Source organism: Aythya ferina (genome assembly GCF_964211825.1).
Source record: "Aythya ferina genome assembly, chromosome: 11".
Taxonomy (NCBI): domain Eukaryota; kingdom Metazoa; phylum Chordata; class Aves; order Anseriformes; family Anatidae; genus Aythya; species Aythya ferina.
The window spans coordinates 16,123,404-16,146,454 of NC_140307.1; the positions used below are offsets into that span (position 1 = coordinate 16,123,404).

General features: G+C 43.5%; 2 protein-coding genes and 2 long non-coding RNA genes across 7 annotated transcripts in view; 2 read left to right on the plus strand and 2 right to left on the minus strand.

Annotated features, from left to right (window-relative positions):
• The window catches only part of KLF13 (KLF transcription factor 13), a 34,247-nt gene extending 23,313 nt beyond the window's left edge, over window positions 1–10,934 (minus strand). Inside the window, exon 1 of the mRNA XM_084532428.1 lies at window positions 10,096–10,934. Coding sequence (XP_084388554.1) covers window positions 10,096–10,636 — 541 coding nt within the window. The 5' untranslated portion in view covers window positions 10,637–10,934. The remainder of the gene's footprint in view (window positions 1–10,095) is intronic.
• LOC311442802 lies at window positions 549–10,937 on the plus strand. 2 transcript variants are annotated; one of them, XR_014696877.1, is made up of 4 exons: window positions 549–1,733; window positions 3,452–3,534; window positions 3,950–4,049; window positions 6,031–10,937. It is a non-coding gene; the product is annotated as an uncharacterized lncRNA (long non-coding RNA). The 2 variants fall into 2 exon arrangements; XR_014696878.1 differs by lacking the exon at window positions 3,452–3,534.
• A 1,030-nt stretch (window positions 10,938–11,967) lies between these two features.
• On the minus strand, window positions 11,968–12,272 carry LOC311442808. The gene is made up of 2 exons (XR_014696882.1): window positions 12,179–12,272; window positions 11,968–12,062 (listed from the first exon to the last, which is right to left on the minus strand). It is a non-coding gene; the product is annotated as an uncharacterized lncRNA (long non-coding RNA).
• A 165-nt stretch (window positions 12,273–12,437) lies between these two features.
• TRPM1 (transient receptor potential cation channel subfamily M member 1) overlaps window positions 12,438–23,051 on the plus strand; it is a 125,596-nt gene continuing 114,982 nt past the window's right edge. For 2 of the 3 annotated variants that reach the window (XM_084532430.1, XM_084532431.1), the window contains exon 1: window positions 12,460–12,617. Coding sequence is in view for 1 of the 3 variants with exons in the window: in XM_084532429.1 (XP_084388555.1) it covers window positions 12,542–12,617 (76 nt within the window). In the remaining 2 variants the exon portion in view is untranslated. Of the gene's footprint in view, window positions 12,618–23,051 lie in introns of all 3 variants that reach the window. The other variant, XM_084532429.1, reaches the window with a different exon arrangement.

Genomic DNA, 23,051 nt, shown 5'->3' on the forward strand with positions numbered 1-23,051 from the left:
CCAATTGTATAGGTCTGGGACAGGGTTCATGGTAAATCAGTTGTGCCAACCATTGTACAATCTTTGCTTATTTCAGTGAGCACAGCGAGGATAACACTGATGGGCTGCTCGGCCATCCCATCCTCTGGAAGTCATCAGTGAGACCTGTTAATTAAAACAGCTCCCCAGAAGTTAGACTGTTGCTGCCTCTAAACTCCAAGCTCCAAAAGATGTAGGCTTAAATCATGGCTGATTTGGTCAATGAGGTGGTGCCATTAACAGTACTGTCCCACAGCCTGAAGGGAGATCCCAGCACAACAAAATTGACTGAAGCTGGAAGGAAAACATAGAAAAATTGCAAACGATTCCTTCAGCATATATGAAGTAATTATTGATCTTGTGTGGTATCCAAACATGCAGATAAGATGCAAAGAAAATTGTGGAATGTAACCACAGTGGGATGAATCTTGGGTGGCTTTATGTTCCCACGAAATTCAGCTGTGCTCCCAGTGAACACCTCCAGGGATGGGAAATGGAAGGCTGTACATCCCTGCACAAATGGAAATACATCTCACTGGGTGAAGCCTGGCAGATAAGTAATTCTTTGGGGGCATCTAAAAAACTCGGTTTTGTTTTGGCCATGCACCATTTTAAAAAGCATGCTTTGCAAACACCCCCATTTTTATCATACACTAAGACTAGCCATCTGCCAGCAGCCTAGCAGAACTGCTCGTATGGACATAGATCTGCTGGACAGACATTTCCATTGACTTAGAGGGACTTTCAGTCCTCTGCTAGTTTCACACGTGCATTAGAAAGCTGTATACAATTCACATTAGTCTTCCAAAATATATTGCCAAAACAAACAAGAACTTTTAATGCTGAAGAAATTGTGAATTTAAATTCATTAAGCCCCCACAATACACAAGAGGAATTAGACAGTGGTTCAGTAACATTTTAGCAGCATCCCTGTTCATTTCTGTTATAGGAGAATCCTACACTATGAGGTCAGGAATTCAGGAAAGCCCAATATACACCGCAAGGTTTGCAACAATCTATAAAGCCCCAGTATAGCATGTAAATTTCTATCAATGTAATTTCATTTATTTAACCCAAATTTATCAACAAATATTTCTCTGATTTATTAACAGTTCACCATTTCAGCAATTTTTTTCAGGAAGCATCTTAAGGCAGACCAGGCTGCCATGTCCTAACCCTTCTCAGCTGGCCCCATTGTAAATTCCCCGTGTGGAGCTACTTCCAGCTGGTTAGCTGAAGAAGCTCGATGGCTCCTTTTTGGCTGCTGTACCTCAGGTGGTCTTACTCAAGTGGAATCAAGTGGTTAGTACTTCTGTTTCTGTCCCTGAGCAGTTTTAAAACTACTGTCAAAGACAGTAAAGGTTACACAGCTATGTGCCCGTTCTGCTCATGTCTTTGCTGCCCAGGGTTACTCTAGCTTGCTGCAGGACCAAAGCAGACAGAAAGCTGCGAAGTGCACAGCAGGAACAAAGCTCTTCAGGTGCCTCTGTTCCCAAAGTCACGTAACTGAATAGCAGAGAGCAGTCTGGTAGGCACATTGTGTGCAATAAGTGTAAGGTAGCTTATTAAAGACAGCTGGTCACAAATATTTTGCCTCTAATTCCTGAGAACACTACAAAAATGCTGTAACTGATTACGGAAAATCCTCCCCTTGCATGAGAGGTCATTTAAGGATACGCTCACTTCACTACCATTTGATTTGTGCCAAGTTCCTGGTAAGTAAATGTTTTTTTTTATGTTAGGGCTGCAAAAAAGCTTCTGAGGTAGTTTCTCCAGCAGTAGCTACAAAAATGGCACTTTTAAAAACTTTTCTTCTACATTAAGTGGAGGCCATGTAAGATCTTGCTGAATCTGCATGACATGAAAAATACAGGATATGTGTCTGACTTCAGTGCTTACACATAAAAAGCCATATTGTGCAGCTATTGTTAAACTATGTGCAGCTAGAGAATGATCTCACTGCCCATGTGAATCTACCTAATAAAAGCCTAGTGGGTAACAAAGGGAAAAAATGCATGTGTACCTTTAGAAAGACTGCAGAAAGACCCTTCAAAGGCTACTTTGCATTTAAAGGCTGTTCTGCAAGAGTAGAATATTTTTGTATCTGTCACTACTGACTTCCAAACAGCTGATCCAAGTTTGGAAGGACGGGGAAAAAATTGGAACATGCTTAAGTTATAAAACAGAACCAGAAACCTCAAGTCCAATATAAACAAGTTCCAGGTTTCTGCTCTTGGATGTGCCCTAACCATGTTCAGCTAGACAATAACACAGTGCAATGCTTGTGCTTTAAATAGTTAAAGGCAACTTCTTTTCAGGTGAAATCTGACTGAGTTTAGTTCCAAATGAACTCCAGTGAAGTGAAAGATTTGTTTATGCACAACTCATGTCACATAGACACCCTTTCCAGCATCCTGCAGAGAAGCATTGTACGTGCTACCGCACAAAAATCATCTACAGGTCATTCAGAACACATTTTCTATGAGACTGAGATTAATTTCTAATACAAACACACCTATCCTGTGCAACTCTCTGTCATTAAGAGACTGTTTGCTGGTATACTCTGGGCTATCTGTAAGACAGAATTTGCTCCTGGGAAGGAAAGTGCCAGCTACAGGTTTCCAGGATGAGGAGAGCAGCAGGATGGTGATCCACCCTTACCACTTCCGATGTTACTAGGTGTTATTGTGTTAGACCAGACCAGCACCTCTGTGCTAAAAGGAAGATGGTTTGTGGAAAGAGAGTTCTGTGAACTTTCTGCATGTTTTTCCATTAGGTATCCGAGGTTTGTGCCCCGTAGAAAAGGTGTCCCTGATCACTGTATTTTGTGAATGAGGTTGACTGGAACAGCCAAACCATAGCTGAGATTTATTTATTTTTTTGTTGTTAATTACCCTCTGCTCTCCTAACGTATGATCACAGGTTATGCACATTAGCAACTCACTGCCAGAGCAAAACCTGTCTCAGCAAAATGTGATTTCCAAAGAATTGCAGGAGTTAAAAGTTGTTTTTCTTTCTCTGTTTGTGTTTCAACACAACATAACCCAGCCATGTGTCCCTCCTCAGATTCAAAGCAATGCTCCTTCATCTTTTACACAGATTGTCATCTTCCTCTTCCACTCACTCAGCAAAAGCAAAGGAAAAATTTGGAAATATTACAGAGAGAGAGAGAATATTTAGCTATGCTGATTATCCCCGCTTCAAAGATGGTGGCGAAGAGGGAAAAACAAGAGAGGATTTTCTTAGGAGATCCTCTCTCCATCAGTTACAATAATGAGATGTAGAGTTTTGCTTTAAAGGCTTGTAGGCTCCAATACCTAAACTCTGTCAATTATTAGCAACAGCTTTATTTCTGTAACAAGGTTGGCAGAGAAATCTTCCCTTCTGAGCCAGATTTCTGAAATACTTGCTCAATTTGTTTTTTGTTCTTCAGTGATGCAAAGCTGTCACTGACTTCCATGATGATGAGTAAATTCTTAGTAAAACCTGATCTTCAGTGGATATATGACCCTAATGGTAGGACACTGTGTTTTTCAATTCCATGAATTTGTATCTTTATTCCCATTGCAAAATAGAGCAGTACATAGTTTTTGATTTTTGTATGTGCTGTATTATACTCTGGGTTGTGGTAACCAGACAAGTACAAATTCATTCTCGGTGATTCTTCTAAACTATCCAAAACATACATATCTCATAGATAAGAGAACAGCTTTCAGGCCTGTCCTGTCATTAATCATTCAGACACTACTGAATGATTAATATTTCATTAAAGACTGGGGGAGGGAGGAGAAAGATACAAGTCTTTCACAGAAAACCTGTGTAACAGTCAGGAGATTTAGGGCTTTTTTGTATCTAATATTATTCAAGTGTGTAGTAAATACAGCTGTCAGCTAATTGGATTCCCCTCAGAATCAGTTTAACTCTTTTGCAGCTGAGTTGATTGAACTCTATTATTCAATCCTGAACCAGTCAGGTAAAAGGACAGAGCAGCAGCAGTTTTTCCTTCCTGACTTCAGTTCATCTTGGAAAATGTAAGTTTTAAAACCTGCTTACTCGTTCCTGAACTTTATGCCCTGTACTTACTATTTCAGTAATTTCTAAGATTAAAATATTTAGAGCATATATACTGTTTGTTTGTTATCTTCAACAAACACAAACCGTCTGTATCCTGGCTTAGAATCAATGCTCTTAACTAGGATCTTTATTCTTGGAAATTGAGTGCTAGGCTGAGGGTTTTGGCAGTACAGTTTAAGAAGTTGTTTTATGTTTTCAACTATGCTTTTTTGGTGTGTTTAAACATTTTTAGGAAAAGTTAAAATGATTCTCAGGAGTTGCAGAGCTTGTTCACAGAAAACAAAAGCAGTGCTTTGCAGTTCCATGTTGTTCTTAAAACTGTGGGCTTATTAAGACACTTAAGAACACCAGTTTTCAAAAAGGTGCAGAAACAGGCACTGAACTACTTCTTGCTTACGGGTCAGGCTGTAAAGATGACTATTTCACAAAGCTAGCATTTGAAACTGTCCTGAACCTACTTCTTGTTCTAGTCTGAAAGAAAAACCTATGAGAGGTGTTTTTGTCATGCTCAGTAAGGAGAAGAGGTGGAGGGCAGTAGAAAAGCATTATAGGGCAGGATGGCCTTAGAAGCACCCTAGAGCTTTTTGATAAATTGGCTGTATGCCAATGCCAGTGAGTTAGGCATCCAAAGCTAGCCAGCCAGCCATTTCTAACTTCTAATCTAAGTCAAAAACAGGAGGCTTAGCTGCTAGAACTGAGACTGCAGGGTGAGGTGGGGAGGACCGTGTTCACTTAGCCAGCCCTCCTGCCCGTGGGAAACCACCATTGGGGAAAGACCTTTCTTCTTTCAAAGGGCGAGACCCTTTTCTTCTGGTGTCATGTTCAGAGTGTGGGCAGTTCCATGCTTGGTCCTGGCATCCAGAGCAGCCCAGCTGCCAACTTAGAGGATGGACTGAACCAGTGCTACCCACACGTTTCCTGCTGTTACACCCAAGCATAACCTGCAGCCCTGTTTTCCGCTGCTCTTGGGTGGCACAGGAGGCATTAGATCAAGTTTCTCTTCTCGCAGCCTTCTTTTGTGAAGGTCTGGTTCTTCACTAACACTGCCTGCCTGCCACCCATGTGCATACGCCCCTTCTGGAGCCACTGTGTGTGTACAGGCAAGCTAAAAGGAAACCTAGCTCAGATTTTGAGCTAACCAGCTAAGCTTCTGGTAATTGCCAGGTGCTAAAATATAAGATGAAATTTATTTCACTGACATGTGAACTTGCTTCTCCTTATGCCTGTCAATCAGTTTCTTTACATGAGCTTAGGTGGCACCTTGATTTGGACCAGATTCAAAGAAGTTGTGCTTTGTTGCTGTGTTTTAATGTAGTCAGAACAAAGCAGATTTGCTAGAACTGAAAGTGAAAACCATCCTCCTTTTTAAAACCTTACCAATCTAAACAAAGGTCAAATACTTTATTTTTTTTCTAACCTAGTTGTTATGCTGTTGTTACACTTGTGAGAATGACTGCTTTGTATTTCAGAAGGTTGCTTTCAAATACCAAATATATTATGAATTTCCCCATGTTCATATACCCCTGTTACGAATTCATTAGAAAAATTCTGCTTATGGAAATGACATAATAACTTAAGGACCCTTTCTTCTCAGTTACTATTTTTTTCTATATGGGTTTCTCAGTGTTGCCCTTAAAATTGTGATTATAGAGACTTAAGCAAGCAAGTGAATGGAAGTAAGTCAATTTCTTCTACTTATTCAAATTTAGTTAATACTTAATGAATCAAAGTTAGACTAAAAATAATAGATACTAACACATCCTTCTTCAATAAAAATAATAACACATCCTTCTTCAATCTAGTTACCTGAATTGGTGCCTCTGGCAGATCAGGCTGGGCTACTGTAAGGTTAAGCAGGCTTAATTAAAATGTCACTGCCCGAAGTCAGTCTGCCAGCTAGAGACCAACGAAAGCCTTGACCACTTTCTCCTCAACAAGCCCTAACCTGACATCTGTGAGCAAGAACAATGCGCCCAGGGTGGCTGCCTCCTCTTCCTATGCCTGGGCAGCCATGGTGAAGGCAGCTATGACAGTTGAGCAACAGCACAAAGGAGCCACTGTGAAGTCACCTGGCCCATGGGTTTGTGTCACTGCCAGGCTCTCCCAGCAATATTTCAGACTGCAACTGGTGGCCACATCTTTAGCATATGCTAATCAGCACAAACACATTCAATTCTAATAATTGGAAACTTGCTCTTGCATTGTGGTGTAGTGGACAGCGAGCAGAATTAGTAAGTTCAGGAAGAAATTTCGCTGGAATTAAAAGCTTTCTTCTGTGCTTTCTCTGCATGTAATGCAGATTGCTAAAAGCTCTTAGAGGTCACAGTGATTTTCGGGAGGGCTGCAATACACAGGATTCTTCAGGTCCCTGCCCAAAATGTAGTCTTTTTTCATACATGTTTGTATGTAGCATAATTGAATAAGTTGGTGCCCTCTGTAGCCTCTGAGCACACAGCAGGCCCTGACAGTGCTCTGTGAGGTCCTGGCCTGAGATGGCTATTAGGCTCTGCACCATCTGTTTCTTCCCACTGGTTTATCAGAGACAACCTGGTTTCCAGTGACTCCAGAGAATTGCCAAACCTTTTTAGTGAGCCCACAATGAAAATCAGCTTAAGAGGAAGGAGAACTTTGTCATGTAAATGGTTTGTCTGATTTTCTGAAAGTTGTTTCTATTTTGAGTTTTCTCAGGAGGGGATTTTTTATTTTTTTTTTTTTTTTAACTGGTAAGCCAGTGGAACTTTTGCCTCAATGGGATCACTACAGCTTGGGCCAGAGTGCTGCATTTGTGGATCACAACACAGCCTCTGAGGTCCACGGGAACCTCAGTGGAAAAGAATCTGGACTTGACATTACCCACTGACACTAAATATAACCTTCTGGTAAACATTAAAACTTCAAGGGCTTTGTGGCTGATGATCATGTTAAACTCCAGGACATCCAGTGAGAGGGTGGGGTGGAAAATATAAACATGAAAAGAAACCTAGGGGGAGGGGAAGGGTTTGTAGGCTGGGGGGAGGGCTCCAGAGACTTTGTTGACTCGTACTTTCTGCCTTGCTCAAGGTTGTCTTCAGTTAGTAAAGAAGCAGCATTCCGAAGGTTGAGCTAGCTTCAGTTGCTAGTGTACAGGACACTACAGTTTGTTCTAGCACATTCAGATCTAACAGGGAACTTCTAAAACCCTGTACTCTGAGCGATGGGCTAAGGACGAAAGGCAGATAATGCCTCCTTGGCTGTTCCACCTCGTTTCTTCAGCTTGAAATAGGATAACAAGCATCCTGTAGACTACTGTGTATGTTTGGCACATTTGAGCATTAAAATCTGGCTAAAACAATCAGATTTTACATGGACCAGCAAACAGCCAGAAAACACTGCCAGCTTTCAGTCCTTACCAATGTGGACTGGCTTTAACTGAGTAACACTTGAAAGGTTAGGGATCTCTTTGCCACACTATAACCTCAAAAATAAAGTCTGCCTTTGCTCTGAACACAAAGAGCAACATCTTTAATTTGTGAGCACAGTAGCAGACAACAACAAGCAAGCTTCTAAAGCAAGTCATAAACTGCACCATCCAAATACCTCCAGCACTAACATCAGTATCTCGTAGCCTGCAGTACTGTTCTTCAGTTTGCCCCTAACTACTGGCTGGGGTAGGCATACAGCACATGGAAAAAGTTTTAATCCATGGCAGAAGTTTTTTGATTGGTTCTTAGTAACTGAGTTTGGGAGTCACTCTGGCAGCTTACCTGAAAGGTTTAAAGTACCATTTGTGTGCTGCTGGTGAGATGGACAGCCATTACCCGACACCCCTGGCAGGCTGATGCGTATGTGTTACCCAAGTAAGTTTATGGACACTGGAAAGCAGGGGAGACCCAAGACCCTTGTTCTAATCCCGTAAAAGCCACTATGTGTTTTGTAGTTGAAACAAACAAAACCGTCTGGAAGTCACTGCATGTTCTGTTAGCTTTTCCAAGTGTCATATTAACTTTTTTTCAAGCCTGTCACAACTTCTTTAAAAAACTATAACAACAAAAAAGCACAAACACCCTAGAAAGCATTCTGCAACATGAGTAAGAAGCATTTAAGCCTGTTTAAAACAGAATCCAAACAGAGAAAGACCTGTTGCCAGCGAGGAGGAAAACTTGGCAGCTTTGTTTAAAGCTTCCCACACAGACACTGGAGACACAAGAAAACAAAGAAGCTCTAGTCCCCGAGGGTCCTGCCACTCCCAGGGCAAAACCAGTCCCTTCCCCGCTTTTTCTCTAGCTCTCACACACATGGTTCTCTTCCTCTGCGCCGTTAGCTACAGCAAGAATGAATTAAGCCCTGCAGATCTGGAAAAAATACAGGAAGTGAAGAGTTAAAAAAACAGACAAAAAAATGAGAGAACCTGGAGGCAAGCCAGTGTCCTCGAATGACTCGGCTCAGCGGCAGCCTGGCGCACGGCTCCCCCCGCTCCTCTCCCTGCAGGGCGGACGTGGCCCAGCCTCCTCTTCATCGGGGAGAGGAGTTCCCTGGCTTGGCTTCCAGTTGGTTTGGGAGCCCAGAAACACGGCTAAGTTTATCTCTTGCTTCTAGGACAATGGCAAAGGCCAGAAATAAGTGCAAAAGAACCGAAAGTCAATGGAGAAAATTCCCTGAGAGCGAGCACCTTTTCTCATGAACTCCGAACAGGCAAGGCACAGCCGCAGAGCGCAAAGCAGGGCAGGCTGCCTAGGGTGCCAGGAACATGCTGTTCCTTCAGCCGCGCCGCATGGGGAATTGTCCATCTATATGCTTAAGCTTGATGGGGCTTTCTTCTCTGCCACAGAAAGCAAACATCCTCAGCTTAGAACAGCTCTTCCTTCATCCTAGGAAGGCAGCAGGAAAAGCTAGGTATGCTTGAAGAGGTTTGTTTGGTGTGGGTGAGGCTGCCGCTTCTGAGCTACGATGGTTCAGGAGTCATTTGTCAGGTGTAGTTCTGAGGATCTTTTCCTTAACGTCCTTTATAAGGAAACTGATCATGGATTTTAGTTGACTAATTGTTGTCTGAAATAACTCAGTTGGACAGCTCACCTAAGTTTTTTCTCATCTGTGTGGTACTTTGTCATAGACACTATGACCAGTGTCTCCAGCCCAGATCAGTCTCCTCGGTTTTCAGAGCTCCCTGCGCAGCTGTAGGCCGTCCTGTTCCACGACAGAAGGCAGAGGCACCAAGTATGGCACGTCACGGGGCCTTTTTCAATCTAGTACTCCTAACTCTTTCAGTAACTTCTATGGTGCTCACAAGACTTCAACTTTTTTTAGGTGTGTATGTCTGGTAAGTTACGATAGCAACAAAGAAGCAGTCAGATGAGACTTCACCTGCACGTGAACACTAATCAGGAAGAGATACTGTTTGCATTCAAATGTGTTTTTTGTTGTTGTTGTTGAAATCAGTTTTACCCAGTTGCTAAAAGCTTTTTCAGAAGCTGCCCATGTCCCTCTACATTTACATTCAGTATCTCCTTGTGACTCATATTCAGCCTCTCAGCTGCCTTCCTGCCTGCTCTCGCTTCACAAAATTGCCTTCTAAAGAAAGAAACAGAAACACGGTCATTCGGGTGCCTCTCAAACATTTAATTTTAAACTATTAAGAGTACTGATGCTTGTATGGGAAGTGATAAGCGGGTATAAAGGTACTGACAGGCGCACAGTGTTGGAAAAAGTAGATGGGGGAGGTAAGAAGCATTGTAAAGGGGAAGTCAAAGATGAACCAAACGAGAAAAACAACTAAAAATTACAGTGTGGTAGGATCCACACAGATGACCCACGCACTGTTCCCTGTGATATTAAGTAATAAAAGGCAACATTAGCTTTGAATCTATGCCCAGTAAGGGTTTATTCCCAGAGGGCTTTTGTTTTTTTCCAAGCTTGAGTTCTGAAAGATGAAACCGTAATGGTGGCCAAATACAAGTTTGTTTTTGTTTTTCAACATCTTAATTACCGAGCTGTAACAAATAAATCTTTGGCTGGATTGCAACTAACCTGTGTGGGTCCTTAGATGAGCTTTAAGATGGGAAGATTTGCCATAAACTTTTTCACACCCCACATAGTGGCATTTGTGCTTTTTCTGGGGTGATCCGGGGTCAGTCCAGCTTCTCCCGCGTTTGTTCTTTTGTCTGGGGCTTGGCTCAGTTACTGCAGCCAGGCTAGTAGGTGTGGCTGCTTTTCCTCCTCCACGCTTACCAGCCGAAGACACGCTTTCTTCCCCAAACTCCTTAGGAGCGATAGAAATGTGTATTTGTTCTGTGATACCAAAGGTCTCTGTTTTTTCCATTTTGAGAGCGGGTGAGCTGGGGACGTGCTGGTTCAGGTCTGCCAAAATGCTAGCTACCACGAGTAAGGATGATCCATTGTCCTTCCCGGTCTCTCTGACCTCCCACTCATCTTCTCCGTTTGACGAAGGAGGCATCGCTGCATCAGCTTGGGGACCGGGCTCCCCTTTGGGACTGTGGATAACAGCACGGCTGGACATAGAAACAAGGCACTCTGCTGCAAAATGATCCACGTACGCCGCTGTTGCCATTTTTCATAAGTTTTAAAAGCAATCCAAACCGGAAAAAAAAACACTTATTTTTTCTCCTTTTAAGCGCTCAGGCAAGCAGACCTTCCCCTCTCCTTATCTCCGAAGCTCTCCCGGTAGAAGCCAAGTCTGGTCTAGCAGCCATCGACACCCCGCTCCGCCACGAGGCCGCCCGTCCCGTCCCGTCCCGTCCCGTCCCGTCCCTATGTCCCGCGCAGCGGAGCGGGCGGCTGCCGGCGCCGTCTCGTCGCGGGCGCGAGAGGCGAGCGGAGCGCGGCGCTGCCCGCCCGGCCGCGCGTGGCGCGCTGACAGCCGCCGGGGGCGGGGCCGCCGCACGCATCTGGCCGTGACGTCACCGCCAGCACCCCCCCCCCCCCCCCCCCCCCTCCCCGCGAGTGAAAGGAAGCGCCCGATTGGCTGCCGGCCGCGCCGCGGGGGAGCCTCGCCCGCGGGGGTGGTGCCGCACCGGCACGGGGCTGGTAGAGTGTGGAGGGCTATAAACGGGGCGAGGCTGCGGCTGGAACAAGTGATGGGGGAAAAGGGGGAGAGTCCGCCAGGTGGTCTGCGAAGGTTTTAATAAATTGTGACAGGTTGAGCTGCGTCCCTGCGAATAATAAGCCGTTGAAGTCACTCTGTCAAAGCACTCCGCTGCCCCTCAAGTGTTTAAAAGTACAAATGGAAATCGCTTTTTATTATTATTCTCATTTATCAAGAGATAACAGCTCAGCCAGTTTGTAGAGGTTAACGCCCGAATGAATAAATGGGTTGTGCGTGACCAGCTTACCAAAACTGAAAGAAATGCATCTGAATTCGGGTCTGAACACAGTTACTCTGTGGTGCTTCTTACCTTTGGTTGGATCACGTTCTTTCTCTAGACTAATTCTTGTGAAATTTGTGTCCTTAGTGCAGACGGACCCTTCCCCTGAGGCAGAGCCAGTCAGAAACCAGGAGGGCTTCTTGGAAGCCTTCCTGGATGGAAAGTTTTGGAGTTTGAGGGGGCGTGGAAGGAAGCGAACATCTGTTGCAGAAACTCACATAGTTGTGGTGTTGAGTAAAAAGTTGGTTTCGTGCATGTGAAAACGCCTTATTCAGGAGCAACGTGTGCCAGCACTACCACTGCGCTTTCTAGGCGATGTGCTTTGGGTTCTCATGCACTGCTTCCCCTCTAGGTCAGACCTGTTGGCAACCTGTGCCTATTGTAACCCTCCATGTCTGTCCTGTTACCCTGCAGTGCTCTGCGGGACTCAAGTCCCTGCAGCCGAGGGAGGCGCAGGGCACGCCAGCAGCACAGGAAGATGTGGTTTCACGCCACAATGCGCTACAGCAGTTGATGCAGACGTGTTGTACCATTTGTTCTGCTGAGCACGGCTACAGGAAACGCTCACACGTTGCCAAATAAAGGTCGAGTTTCAGACTCCCCCGTTTATTCCTAAAGGAAATAAACCCAGGGAAAACCTTTTCATGAGGAGACATTGGCTGAGGGTGGCTGCAGCAGACCCACCCGGCAGATCCCCACAAGCAGCAGTCACCCCACTGCTCCCCCACCTCGAGGAGAAATGGGGCGAGGAGAGGGCAGGGCTCGGGCCCAGGTTCTCCAGGAGAAGCGGGGCAGGAGTAGGGAGCTGGGGACAGCCCCAGCTCCACGGCGTCGTCCTTCCACCATTTCATGTTGGCCGCCTGCCCTGAGGAGAAACCCCTGGAGGTGAGCCGGGAGGTGTGATTGGCTGCCATGCTTGGGCGGGCTCCAGAAAGAGGCAGAGCAGCCAATCAGAGAAGACCTTACATGCTGCGTGTGACTCCCCACAGTGGAGGTGGCCCAGGGCGCCATGTTGTGTCGGGGGCCCCTCGAGGGCTGGGGGCTTCCCTTGAGGGCTGTGCGGTGCTCCTGCGGGGGAGAAGAGGGAGAAGATGCCGAGTCACAGCACAGCTGGGCCTGTGGGCAGCAGCAGGATGGTGAGGAGGTGGTGGCTGGCCGCAGCTGGTGGTAAGGAGGGGTCCCAACCTTGTCTTTTATTGACAGGTCTTTAGCCTAAAGCCTTGTCCTGGTAGCTGCTCCTGTGATATAGCACCTCTCCTGTGACATTCATAGTCACAACCGAGTCCCCAGCGGGCTGCGTGAACTCTCTAGTGTTTCTGCAGCTCTGTGGCTGGGACGGGGACCGTGTTCGTGAGAAGCTGCTGCTGTTCTTGGTTGGGTGAGCCCGCGGGGCGTGCCTTCCTCCTTTGGGAAGGAGCGGTGTGGTGGTGGTTGCTCATACCAAAACAGCTTTTTAATGTGAAAGAGAAGTTAGTCATATTGAGAAGATGTGTGTAGCCAGGTTAGGGGGTGTTGTTACTGCCTTGTTAAAAAGCAGGACTAAGAATAAAAATGTGTCTCTGCCTTGGTAATAGCTGACCAGAGGACAAAAACGGTCCCTCCTGGAGCACTTAACCTGGAGAAGTTGCTATCTCATTACACGTACAGGAGCAGGGTGTGGTGTGTTTGTCATCTGGATGTGAAAATGCCAGCTGCCCAATGGACTTGTCGATGGGTTTTAGTGCAGGGTTGCAAATCTGAAATGCTTCTGTGTGAAATGATAGCCTCCCTGCAAACGGCAGTGGTGACGCTCCTTTGTAACACGTATCAGTCGTGAGGTCAGTGGTGCGAAAAGATCTTACGTTATCATTACAAGAAAAAGTTTACAACTAGGTAAATTTCTGTATTTACTTGACTATAAGTCTGTTATTATTATTTGTTGTGCATTTAATTTCTCAGAACAAGTGGAAAAGTGAATTTCTCCAAGTATACGATAAATGCTAAATACACCTCTGCTGAATATCCTGCAGCTGTTGACTTGTCAACCAAATGAGCTGAATTTTAGATCAGTGAAAAATCAATAAAAATATACTCTAATCCCTCTTTGGTTTTCTTTATTGGATTGTTGTTGACATGTTCTCAGCTGCAGGCAGTTGTCCCATAGACAGGTGGGAATTTTTCTGTCTGTTAGGGCACTATTTTTCCATCTACTCAGATAATTCAGCCTGGGCCCTGTCAGTCTTTTGCTTGTTTTGTTTTAGTGTTTTCTAAATAAATAGTTTAGAGTCTTGTTTAGCTACAAATGCATAGCAACAGAATGATTTTAAATCAAATCCACCCTGGTCTGCACCTCCCAAAATAGCTCATTGTTTTAAATTATGGGAATGAGAAGCTCTGAAATACTTTGTGAAGTTAAACTAGTTTTATGAACTCTGTTAACCAGAACTTTAAACAGAATATAACAAAGTCTTGATACAGATGCTTCAAATCAGCTCATATCTAGTTTTGCATGGCCAAAAAAGGGAAAAAGGAATTGAGCAATAGCAAGGTTTATTTTATTTATTTATTATAATGGTATAAAACCCGTTACAAGGATGCTGGAGTATCACACCTTATAAAGTAAACGATAGTGTAAGTCTGCAACATGCAAAGTTAATATATAGACAGTCTGAAGCAGGAATTTTGTGAATGGGAAATATGATAATTTTTCAGCAAGGAAAAATTTCCCATTCCTGAGAACATAAGTTCTAAACATTCAGTTTTATATTACAGGCATTTCATCAATACTCTTGCTGCATGAGTTTGCTCAAAACTTTCTTCTGTTTTCCTATACTTCTGCTTTGGATGCTGTGAGTCACTTGCAAAACATGTGAAGTGTTCAAGTCTTATGGACTTAAGTGAGTTTATGGTACTGTACGTTGTCTCAAGAAGCTGTTCAGGAGAATGGAAGAAGTGAAAGGCCGTGTGGGCCCTCTCCCCGTCCCATTCCTACACAGTAGCTGTAGGATGAAAACACCTTAGTGCAAGTCTTAGTGAGTCTGTCCACATTATCATCACAGCCACTGTGTGCACAAATTATGCCTGTAGAACGAAGCAGGACTTGCCTTTGACTTTTCTGGACAAATCTAAAAAGTGGTGCATGTGGACACCTCTGGCTTCTCTCCTCATAGCACACTTCTCTACTCCTCTGCACGTAGGGGCTGTCAAAACTTAAGAATATTGGGAAATGTAACTTCTGTGCCATAAATATTTAATAGAACTTAAAATGTTGAAATCTAGTGCCTATATTTGAGGAACCTGTTTTTTTTTTTTTTTTTTTTTCCCAGTAACTTAAATGAAAACAAAAAGTAAAGTAACACTCACATGAGGAAAAGAGGCTGTTCAGGTAAAGAAAACATGGGAAGGTGAAACGTAAAATTCTGAATTTTCAGTCTTTGTAACAGGAGTCTGAGACTTGGTAAGATTTTGCCATCAATAAAACACAAAGTGATGAAGTAGTAGTCATGCCTTGAAAATAATCACTTCCACTGGATTTGGTCCACAGAGTCATTCTTTTCAGCTGTGTTTAACTGATTTTGATACTGATTTGGTCTCTTATGATTTACCCATTTATTATTTCTAATACTTCGCTTATGTGTGCTTTTTACGTGGGTTGAATATTGCACGTTCCCACTTCGGTAAGCATTTTTTCATTCAAAACCACAGAAAATACTGACAAATGTCACCAGAAAGCTCTCAAATGAGTGAATTGACCTAGTAGTTTATTCAACAAATGTTGTGTAACTTTTATTCATGTTTACGCTTGCAAGCCAGCCATGAATTGCAGGTGCACATACCATTGCAAAATATTCAGCTGAATGTTTTTACAATATGCTGTTTGAGGCTGACCGCTAATATGTTGGGCCTATTGAAATGGTCAAATTATCAATGGTCAAAAAATTGGCGTTTTGTACTTATGAAAGCATTATGAAGAGATGTAATTTTTTGTACAATGGACGTAATGCTTGCTAGTTGCAATTTGGTATGGATGGTTGTGTTAAAATGAAAACTGAATCTGGACTGGGGGGGTTTCTCTTGTGTGTTTTCTGATGTCTCCAAGTTGGGCCCCTGCAATGAAGAAAAATCTTTTACATTGCGTAAGATGGTAAAATGCTGCTAGCTGTGCATCCCAGTGGAGTATGCATAGGTGAGAAAATGGTTGTTTTCCATGACAAACCATTACTTGTAGTCTGAACCTGGACGTGAAGGTGAGGGTGTAATGGAGATTTAAGAGGAGTGATCACTTGAGGAAGCTGAGTAGGGAATTGTTTGTTTACACACCTTTCTGTGTAAGTCAGCCTAAATCAGCTCCCTCATTCTTGTGTAAAAAATAAAAGAAGTAAATGTATGCTTTACTGATTCACTGAAGCAGAAGGAAGCCCCCTAGCCATGGGTTCCCCTCCTCTTGATGCAGTGACTCAGTGCAGCTGAGGGCTGAGCGTCCTGTGGGTAGCAGCTGTTGGCAGGTTCGCCCTGTTCGGATGGTCTGCAGGTGGGTCCCTGAGCTGGGTCCGCCTGCCGTGGGGTTCATTTTCTTCATAGCAGCCTCTATGGTGCTGCAATTTGGATTTGTACCCAAAACGGTGTTGACAATACACTGCTGCTTTAGCTATTGCTGAACAGTGCTTGCATGGTGTCAAGACTTCCTCAGTTTCTCACTCTGCTCCTTCCCGGTGATGGGCAAGAGGCTGGGAGGGGACACAGCCGGGACAGCTGACCCTGGCTGACCAAAGGGGTGTTCCATACCACTAACATCATGCTCTGCAATAAAACTGGGGGGGAATTTTCCAGGGGTTGCTGTTGGTCAGCTGGTGGTGAGCAATTGCTGTTTCACCCCCTTTTCTTTCTTTTTTTTTTTTTGTTTTGTTTTGTTTTGTATTTGGTTTTCCCTTTTCTTATTAACTGTCTTACCCGATTGACTTCTGCTTCGATACGGATTTCTTGCTGGTGGTGGGAGATTTGCTTGAATTCAGATTTTTTTTTCCCCTTTGGCACCATTATCAGCTCTTTTGCAGCCATGAACTTTTTTTGCCAGTTCTGCAAAGGAGATTTATCCAGCAGATAACCCCGCTCCCTGAAAGTGGGCCTGAGAAGCTGAGCCAACCTTTCTTTCCCATCTGTGAATGTGCATTGCTTCACTGCCTTGTGTTACTGTAAATTCTGCGATTCATTGCGTCTCCTATGTATGTAGCACATGTACTGGCTTAAATGCAGCATTTGTATGATTTCATATAAACAGAAGCCATTTATGAATCTGTGTTATGCTTTTCTTTCCCTTTCTGATTATTTGTTGCCCATGTTGCTCTGAATCCAGACTATCAGTACAAGACCTGCATCTGGTCCCTGTCCTGCTCCTCAGCTGCTATGCTGACATCTCTCAATTGCATGACAGTGTTAGAATTCCTCCTCATCTTCAGAATAGCCTCGATATCTACATCCTGAAGCCTGAATATCAGCCCTGGAGCTTCCTAAACCATGGATTATTTTGACTGAGGTGGGGTGTTTACCCACAGCAATTCACAAATGCCTGTACTTAATCCATGTGGCAAGCTAACATTAACTAGAAGCCCAGCCAAGCAAAGTTATTGTTCTAGGATGAGAACTGTGATGCCCTTCTGTATTACTGGGAAGTCTGATCTGTACATTTGCAGAAATGCCTAGGCACAGGGTACAGGTTTTGCTGGCACCTGAAAAGCCAACTTTATGCCATTAAATGGAGCAATCTAAACACAGTAAATTATCGCATTAAATGTGATATGTAGACAGGTTTCAAAGGAGTTCTTTTTCAGTGACACTGGATGAAAACATTACTTCAAATGACAAAATTCTTTCCTCTCCTGTCTGAGTCAGTTCCTGATACAGAATATGTACTGTAGCTCTAAAGCAGAGAAGGGCAACTGCAGAAATGTGTAATCAAACTACCAGAAGGCTCAGTTTGTAGTGTGAAGTACAGATATGATCAATCGCACTAAGCATTCTGCAGAAACTTAGAGATACTTCCAAGAAGCCCAAGCAGTGGGGGATAGTTGTACATTTCATACGACACAGGAGCCTGAGCTATACCAGTTGGCCCTAATGGAGCTGGACCACAAGTTTCCGAATCTCCCAGTACATCCCTGCATAGTCATTTCAGTGCCATCCATTTCTTAGAGCCCTTGGGCACACAGACGTTTTGATAACCGGGTTGCTTATTTAGGTACTTTTTATGTAGCTTTGGACACCTAAACCACTCCTTTTGTAAATTCTTGGCTGTGATTTCTTCCTTTTAAACTACCAGTTGTTTAACTTGTTCTAAAGCAGGGACACATGCTACGAGCTGTAAGACAGAAATTTCTTTTGGGAGTACTAGAAATGTTTATCTCCCTGGAATGAATGTACTGAGAGAAGATTTCCTTGCACACCTACTGGTCTGCATGCTGTAAACATCTGAAATCACGTAATATCCTTAAGGAAAGGCTCACTACTTCCAGTGATTATCTCAGTGGCTCGGGCTTAAATAGGCTTTGCCAGGATCAGTGAATGACTTCTCACAGTAATGGTTTGCCCTAGGAGTTACACAGCATTTTTTCCCATTTGTCATTCAAGCTGATCGTCCCACCCTTAAGGAACAGCACGTGCCGTCTGTAAAGCAGAGCTAACAAATAGCTTCATGGTGCAAATAGAACTGTACATTAGGGGTGAATCATTAAACCTCTTCCTCTGTCCTTAAATGATTAGTGTGATTGTTGCTGTAGTTCTTGTAACCCTTCAGTGCTTTTCTGTATACCATCCTGTTTCTAGTTCAGCTGAAATCAAAGGCACCTGGCCCATAAGACTTAAGAGATTTCATCAAATATATGAGGACATGTCTTTGAGCAGAAAGAAGGAAGATCTAGACCTCATTAGAAGACAGAGGAAAAATTGAAGTCACCATACAAGTTTTGCTCAAGGAAAAAGAGTTTTAAAAAAAAAAAAAGAAAAAGAAAGAAAAAAAAAAAGACCATGGCTCTGGATTTTTTTTATTATTTTTTTTTCTATAGAACCCAGACTTACTCAGTTGTTTCGTGGCTGTTTCCTACTTAATAGGTCTTGAGCTTGTTCTGTGAGTTCAACCAAATTCAACAATGCAATTTAAAAACAACTAGCTGCAAAGATGTCCCTTGGAAACAGGTGTATATCTGGAGGACAGGTCCTTCTCTGGGCTGATGGGAAGCTGCAACAGTTTTTCCCAATTTGGATATCAGTGACTACACACTGAAGTCCCTAGGAAATGCTTTTTTTTGTAATTCAGGTGCTCACTGAGCTGTCTACTTATTTTTGAGCTGCCAGTGGATATATTACAAGATATGGTTTGCTGTTTAACACTATTCGCACACTGAACTAGGGAATTATTCTTGGTGTGCAAATTGCTTATAGACAGGTAATTGTGAAAATTTGCAATTTGTTTTATTGGTTAGTTTCTTAATTCATGCAATAGTTTCTATTTCCTGACTCTAACTGCCATCGGAAAGCACCAGCAACATGGAGTTCCAGTGCCCAATTTGCATTGTTGCAGGTTAGTTGTGTAATCTGGAATTTACTTAGAGTATATATTGAAGTTCACATCTGTTGGTTTGTATAAGTTAGCTCTTCAGAGCGTTACCATTCATCTGAATCAAATATGTTCACTCACGTGTTCGAGGAAACCAAACATAAGAGGGCTTAAACAGAACTGACTGAAGAATGTATGTAGAATATAACTACAGGTAGTTTCCTAAGTGAATTAGTCGATTGACTCTTAACCTGGCTTTATTTTGCATTTATCTTCTTTCAGGAATAAAAATGTAGCGGTAACTAGGCGGTTGGCTTGCGTTCTCTGCAGGTAGGTGGTTGAATACATTCAGTGTTGGCGACATTCGTTGCCTGTCTGAGAAGCTTGATTTGCTGTGGTGGTTTGTGTATTGAAAAATGGAAGACCTTAGTCAGTAAGAAGATGATGCAGTGACAATCAGCATATAACATGCTGATAGCCATCTGCATTTAGGATGAGGACTTACCTGCAGGTTCCCAGTGGACAATTAATTTGGGATCCCTGCTGGAACCAGAAGGGGTGAAAGGTTTAATGGGCTATGTAATAGCAACCACCTTAGCTTTTGGGTGCGTTCTGTGAGTAGCTCTTCTTCAAACTCTATCTTACCAGCTCCTGCCAAATGTCTGCAGTGGAACCCCACCTGCAGTGTCTCTGCAGCTAGTTCTGTCTGTACCTGCTAGAAAGGATAGATTTTTTGCCTTCATAGAACTTACAGTAATTTTCTGCTTTTTAGTGTGCTTTACTAAATAATACCTAGACATTGCAACAGTTGCTTGTCTAATTCTCTCCAACGCGGTTCTTCGGTTTTTAGCCTTCTCACTTTCCAGAGGATAGTTTTATGTCATGAGGGAGGGCTGCATGGCAGGTGCTGGTTAGTTGCATTCATTGGCCTCACAGCTGCCAGTGTTCTTCTGCCCAGCTGAGCACATCAGGGTTCATTCGAACCATGACTCTGGTCATCAACGGCACAGAACAAGGGCGCGCTTGTCCCACTGGTGACAGCAAAGCGCCAAGGGGCACTTCTGGCTGGTTAACAGTTCTCCATCGTTCTGTGTAACGCAAATGTTGAACAAAGCACAGTGAGGGGATGACATGATGTAATGCGTTTTCCAAGAATTGGATGGAAAAGAAAATCCTAATAAATCTCAGCAGTGAGTGGGACGTTCTTTGGGGAACTAAGTGGGCTATACTCTGCAGCCTCCAACAGCAAGGGTGCCACCTTTCTGATCACAACATAGTTATTCCCTAGTGCTGAACTGCTACATTGCACCTCAAAATAGGGAAACAACATCACTAATGAGGCGTGTTCAGTCACCCAAGTCCCCTAACAGTCTACATGTAGTTTTTCAGTTACTCTATAAAGGCTGATGCTTGCAACAGAAGTCTTGTGCAGGCAAAGTGAGGATGCAAGTTTAGTTACTTGTGCTAATTAGTACACTGTCATGACGGCACTTGTTTGTAAATTAGAAGCCCACATTTAATAACTAAGTTGGATTTTATTTTCATAGCGTGTGTTTTGAATGTTGCAACCTGCAGTACCTTTCAGAAATAACACTGTACAGGCAGCTCAGTGTAGAGTGTGGTGATACTTAACACATGGAAATGCTTTAGTGAAAATATTAAATATGACAATGAAATTGTTTGGGTGAAAGATTTGAATGCATGTATTATGACTCAGAGCATGCACGCTCTGTCTAGAACTCACAGCACCCCCAGAAGTGGAGATGGTGCCTTTGTATTTCAGAGCAACTGCATAAGGAGAGGGTTGACACCCTAGCTCATCTTTGAACAACAGATTTTCTTTGGGCTAGGGGATTTCCCAGGTGAGAAATCCATCAGATCAGGGAACAGCAAGCATCTTGATGCGGAGGCAGTTAACAGCAGCATACCCTCAGTGAAAGAGCAGGTGAGCTGCGGTTTTCTCCGTGCAGGAGGGAGCCCAGGATCGGTGTCTAACAGCTTCTCATCAAACAACAGAATGCAGATGCCTTCAGAGTAGGAAAAGAGCCAAACTGCACCCCTGATTTCTCTTTCAGTGGGAATTGTGCCAGCTGGCAGAAAAAATCTGTTAGGAACAGGGGTTCTTAACAGGGAAGCAAAAAGAAGATCAGAGTTTCTCTCCTTTCTTCCTTCCTGTTTATCCTTTTTCCACTCGGTGCTTGTCCTAAATGAACCAGCGGCATGAGTCTGCATTGCCCAGTTACAGCTCAGATAGCAAGTGCTGTGTACACGAAGACAGCTGTTAGTGAGCATCCAGAGAATAAAAATGTTTAAGAAGAAAAACTGAAGGAAATAAAAGGAAACAATGGGGGTAGGGAGAGGCTAAATGCATCAAAAATAATAGTGAGAGTAAATACTTGCTCAGTTAATCACCATCTTGAGTCTGGAGAACCCTCTTCTATTCCATATCTCTGAGTTTCCCAAAGCTGGCATTAGGGGATACATCACACATGTTACAGGCTCTACTCCATCTTTTATGGAGGAGACTGGAAAAACTTTCTGCAAGCAGTGAATGGCACACAAACAATGAGCATTTTTAATGCATCTCAGAGGCTGGTGTGAAGCATGGGGTGAGGATGCAGGATTGTAATGGGGCCCTCTCCTCCAACCCTCGAACTCACTGCTCGTAACCCAAAGAATACTTCCAGTGTACAAAGTCCCCATTGTGTTCTGCACACATACTGTTCATGTATATTTCAAGAGATGTAATGTACTGTAGGAAGTCAATGGCACAATTACAGACAAAGCCTATGGAATATGTCTCGGAGAGGATTTGAGCAATAAAACGTTACACTGTTAACTGGCATGTTCTATGTGAACAAAAAAGCTTTACGCTCAGGAAATGGAAGGGCTTGAAAACTTGACTGTAAATTTTGCGTAAGCAAATATTGCAGTTTACCTCATGGGAATATTTCCTGTTCATAGTTTATGCAGGGTGGGGAATAGGGAAGTTCTGTATTCAGTGGGAAAACTTACAAGAATCTTTATTACTTCCTGCCATCCTGGAGTAGGATCACCACGTCACTTTTCCTTAACTCTACTATTCATTTTGAGCTGCTTGCCCCTGCCATTTCTGCCTTAAATCTGTTTAATTAAGGCCTGATAAATATTTGCAGAGGTGCATCTTGCCCGCAAGCTACTGCAAAAGCCAAGGCTCTAGGTCAGAGACAGAAGACGAGCTCTTAGTACAATGGAGTTTATCATTCTGTTGTGTCTGGTGGTATATAGGATCTCCATAAATAACCCAGTAACAGGATAAGACTGCCTGTTTAATTTTCTGATTACGATGATGGGAAACCTTTTTAATAACATTTGTCGAAGACCCATTTAACACTATACTTTCTCCACTACAGCATCCATAGTTCGGTGTTCCTAGGTCTTCATAACCGTGATGAGTTAACATTTGCCCTGTGTTTAGGTCTTCATCAGCTTATTCAAGTTACACTGCTATACAGTAGTATAGTATATTTCAAGAAATTTACTTTTTTTTTTTTTTTTAGCTGCATTTAATTAATATATTTCTGCCTAATAGAAGTAACCAATTTATTACTATCTTTTTACATTATTGTTCTGCTTGATGCGTTGCTGGGCTTTTCTGGGCAGGCTTCAGACTCTTCCCAGGGAACTGAGGTTCTGCAAGGGCTGCTTCCACCAGGAAGCATGGCACTTCTGGGGCTGAAAGCAGTGCAGTGCTGACAGTCTCTGGGGACTGCGGGAAAATCCCTCTTGCTACAGATCTCACTATTAAAATGAGCAGGAGACACAGGGTTTTCCCAGTTCAGCAGGTGCTAAGGCACAGGCTGAGAGACAGGAGAGAAGGCAGTGGAAAACACTTGTCTTGTGAGCAGCCGGTGTGGTCGTGATGGCTGGGGAGGAGGAGGAAGGGCTAGGAGTCCTGCTGCCTTTAGGGCTGGGCTTTTGGTGAAGAGAGGAAGGAGAGCATCTGGCGCTTTGCTTGTCTACAGTGTGTATGGGGGGGAGAATTGTTAAGGGCTCAGAAAGGCTGAACAAATGTCTTTGATTTCATTAACTTT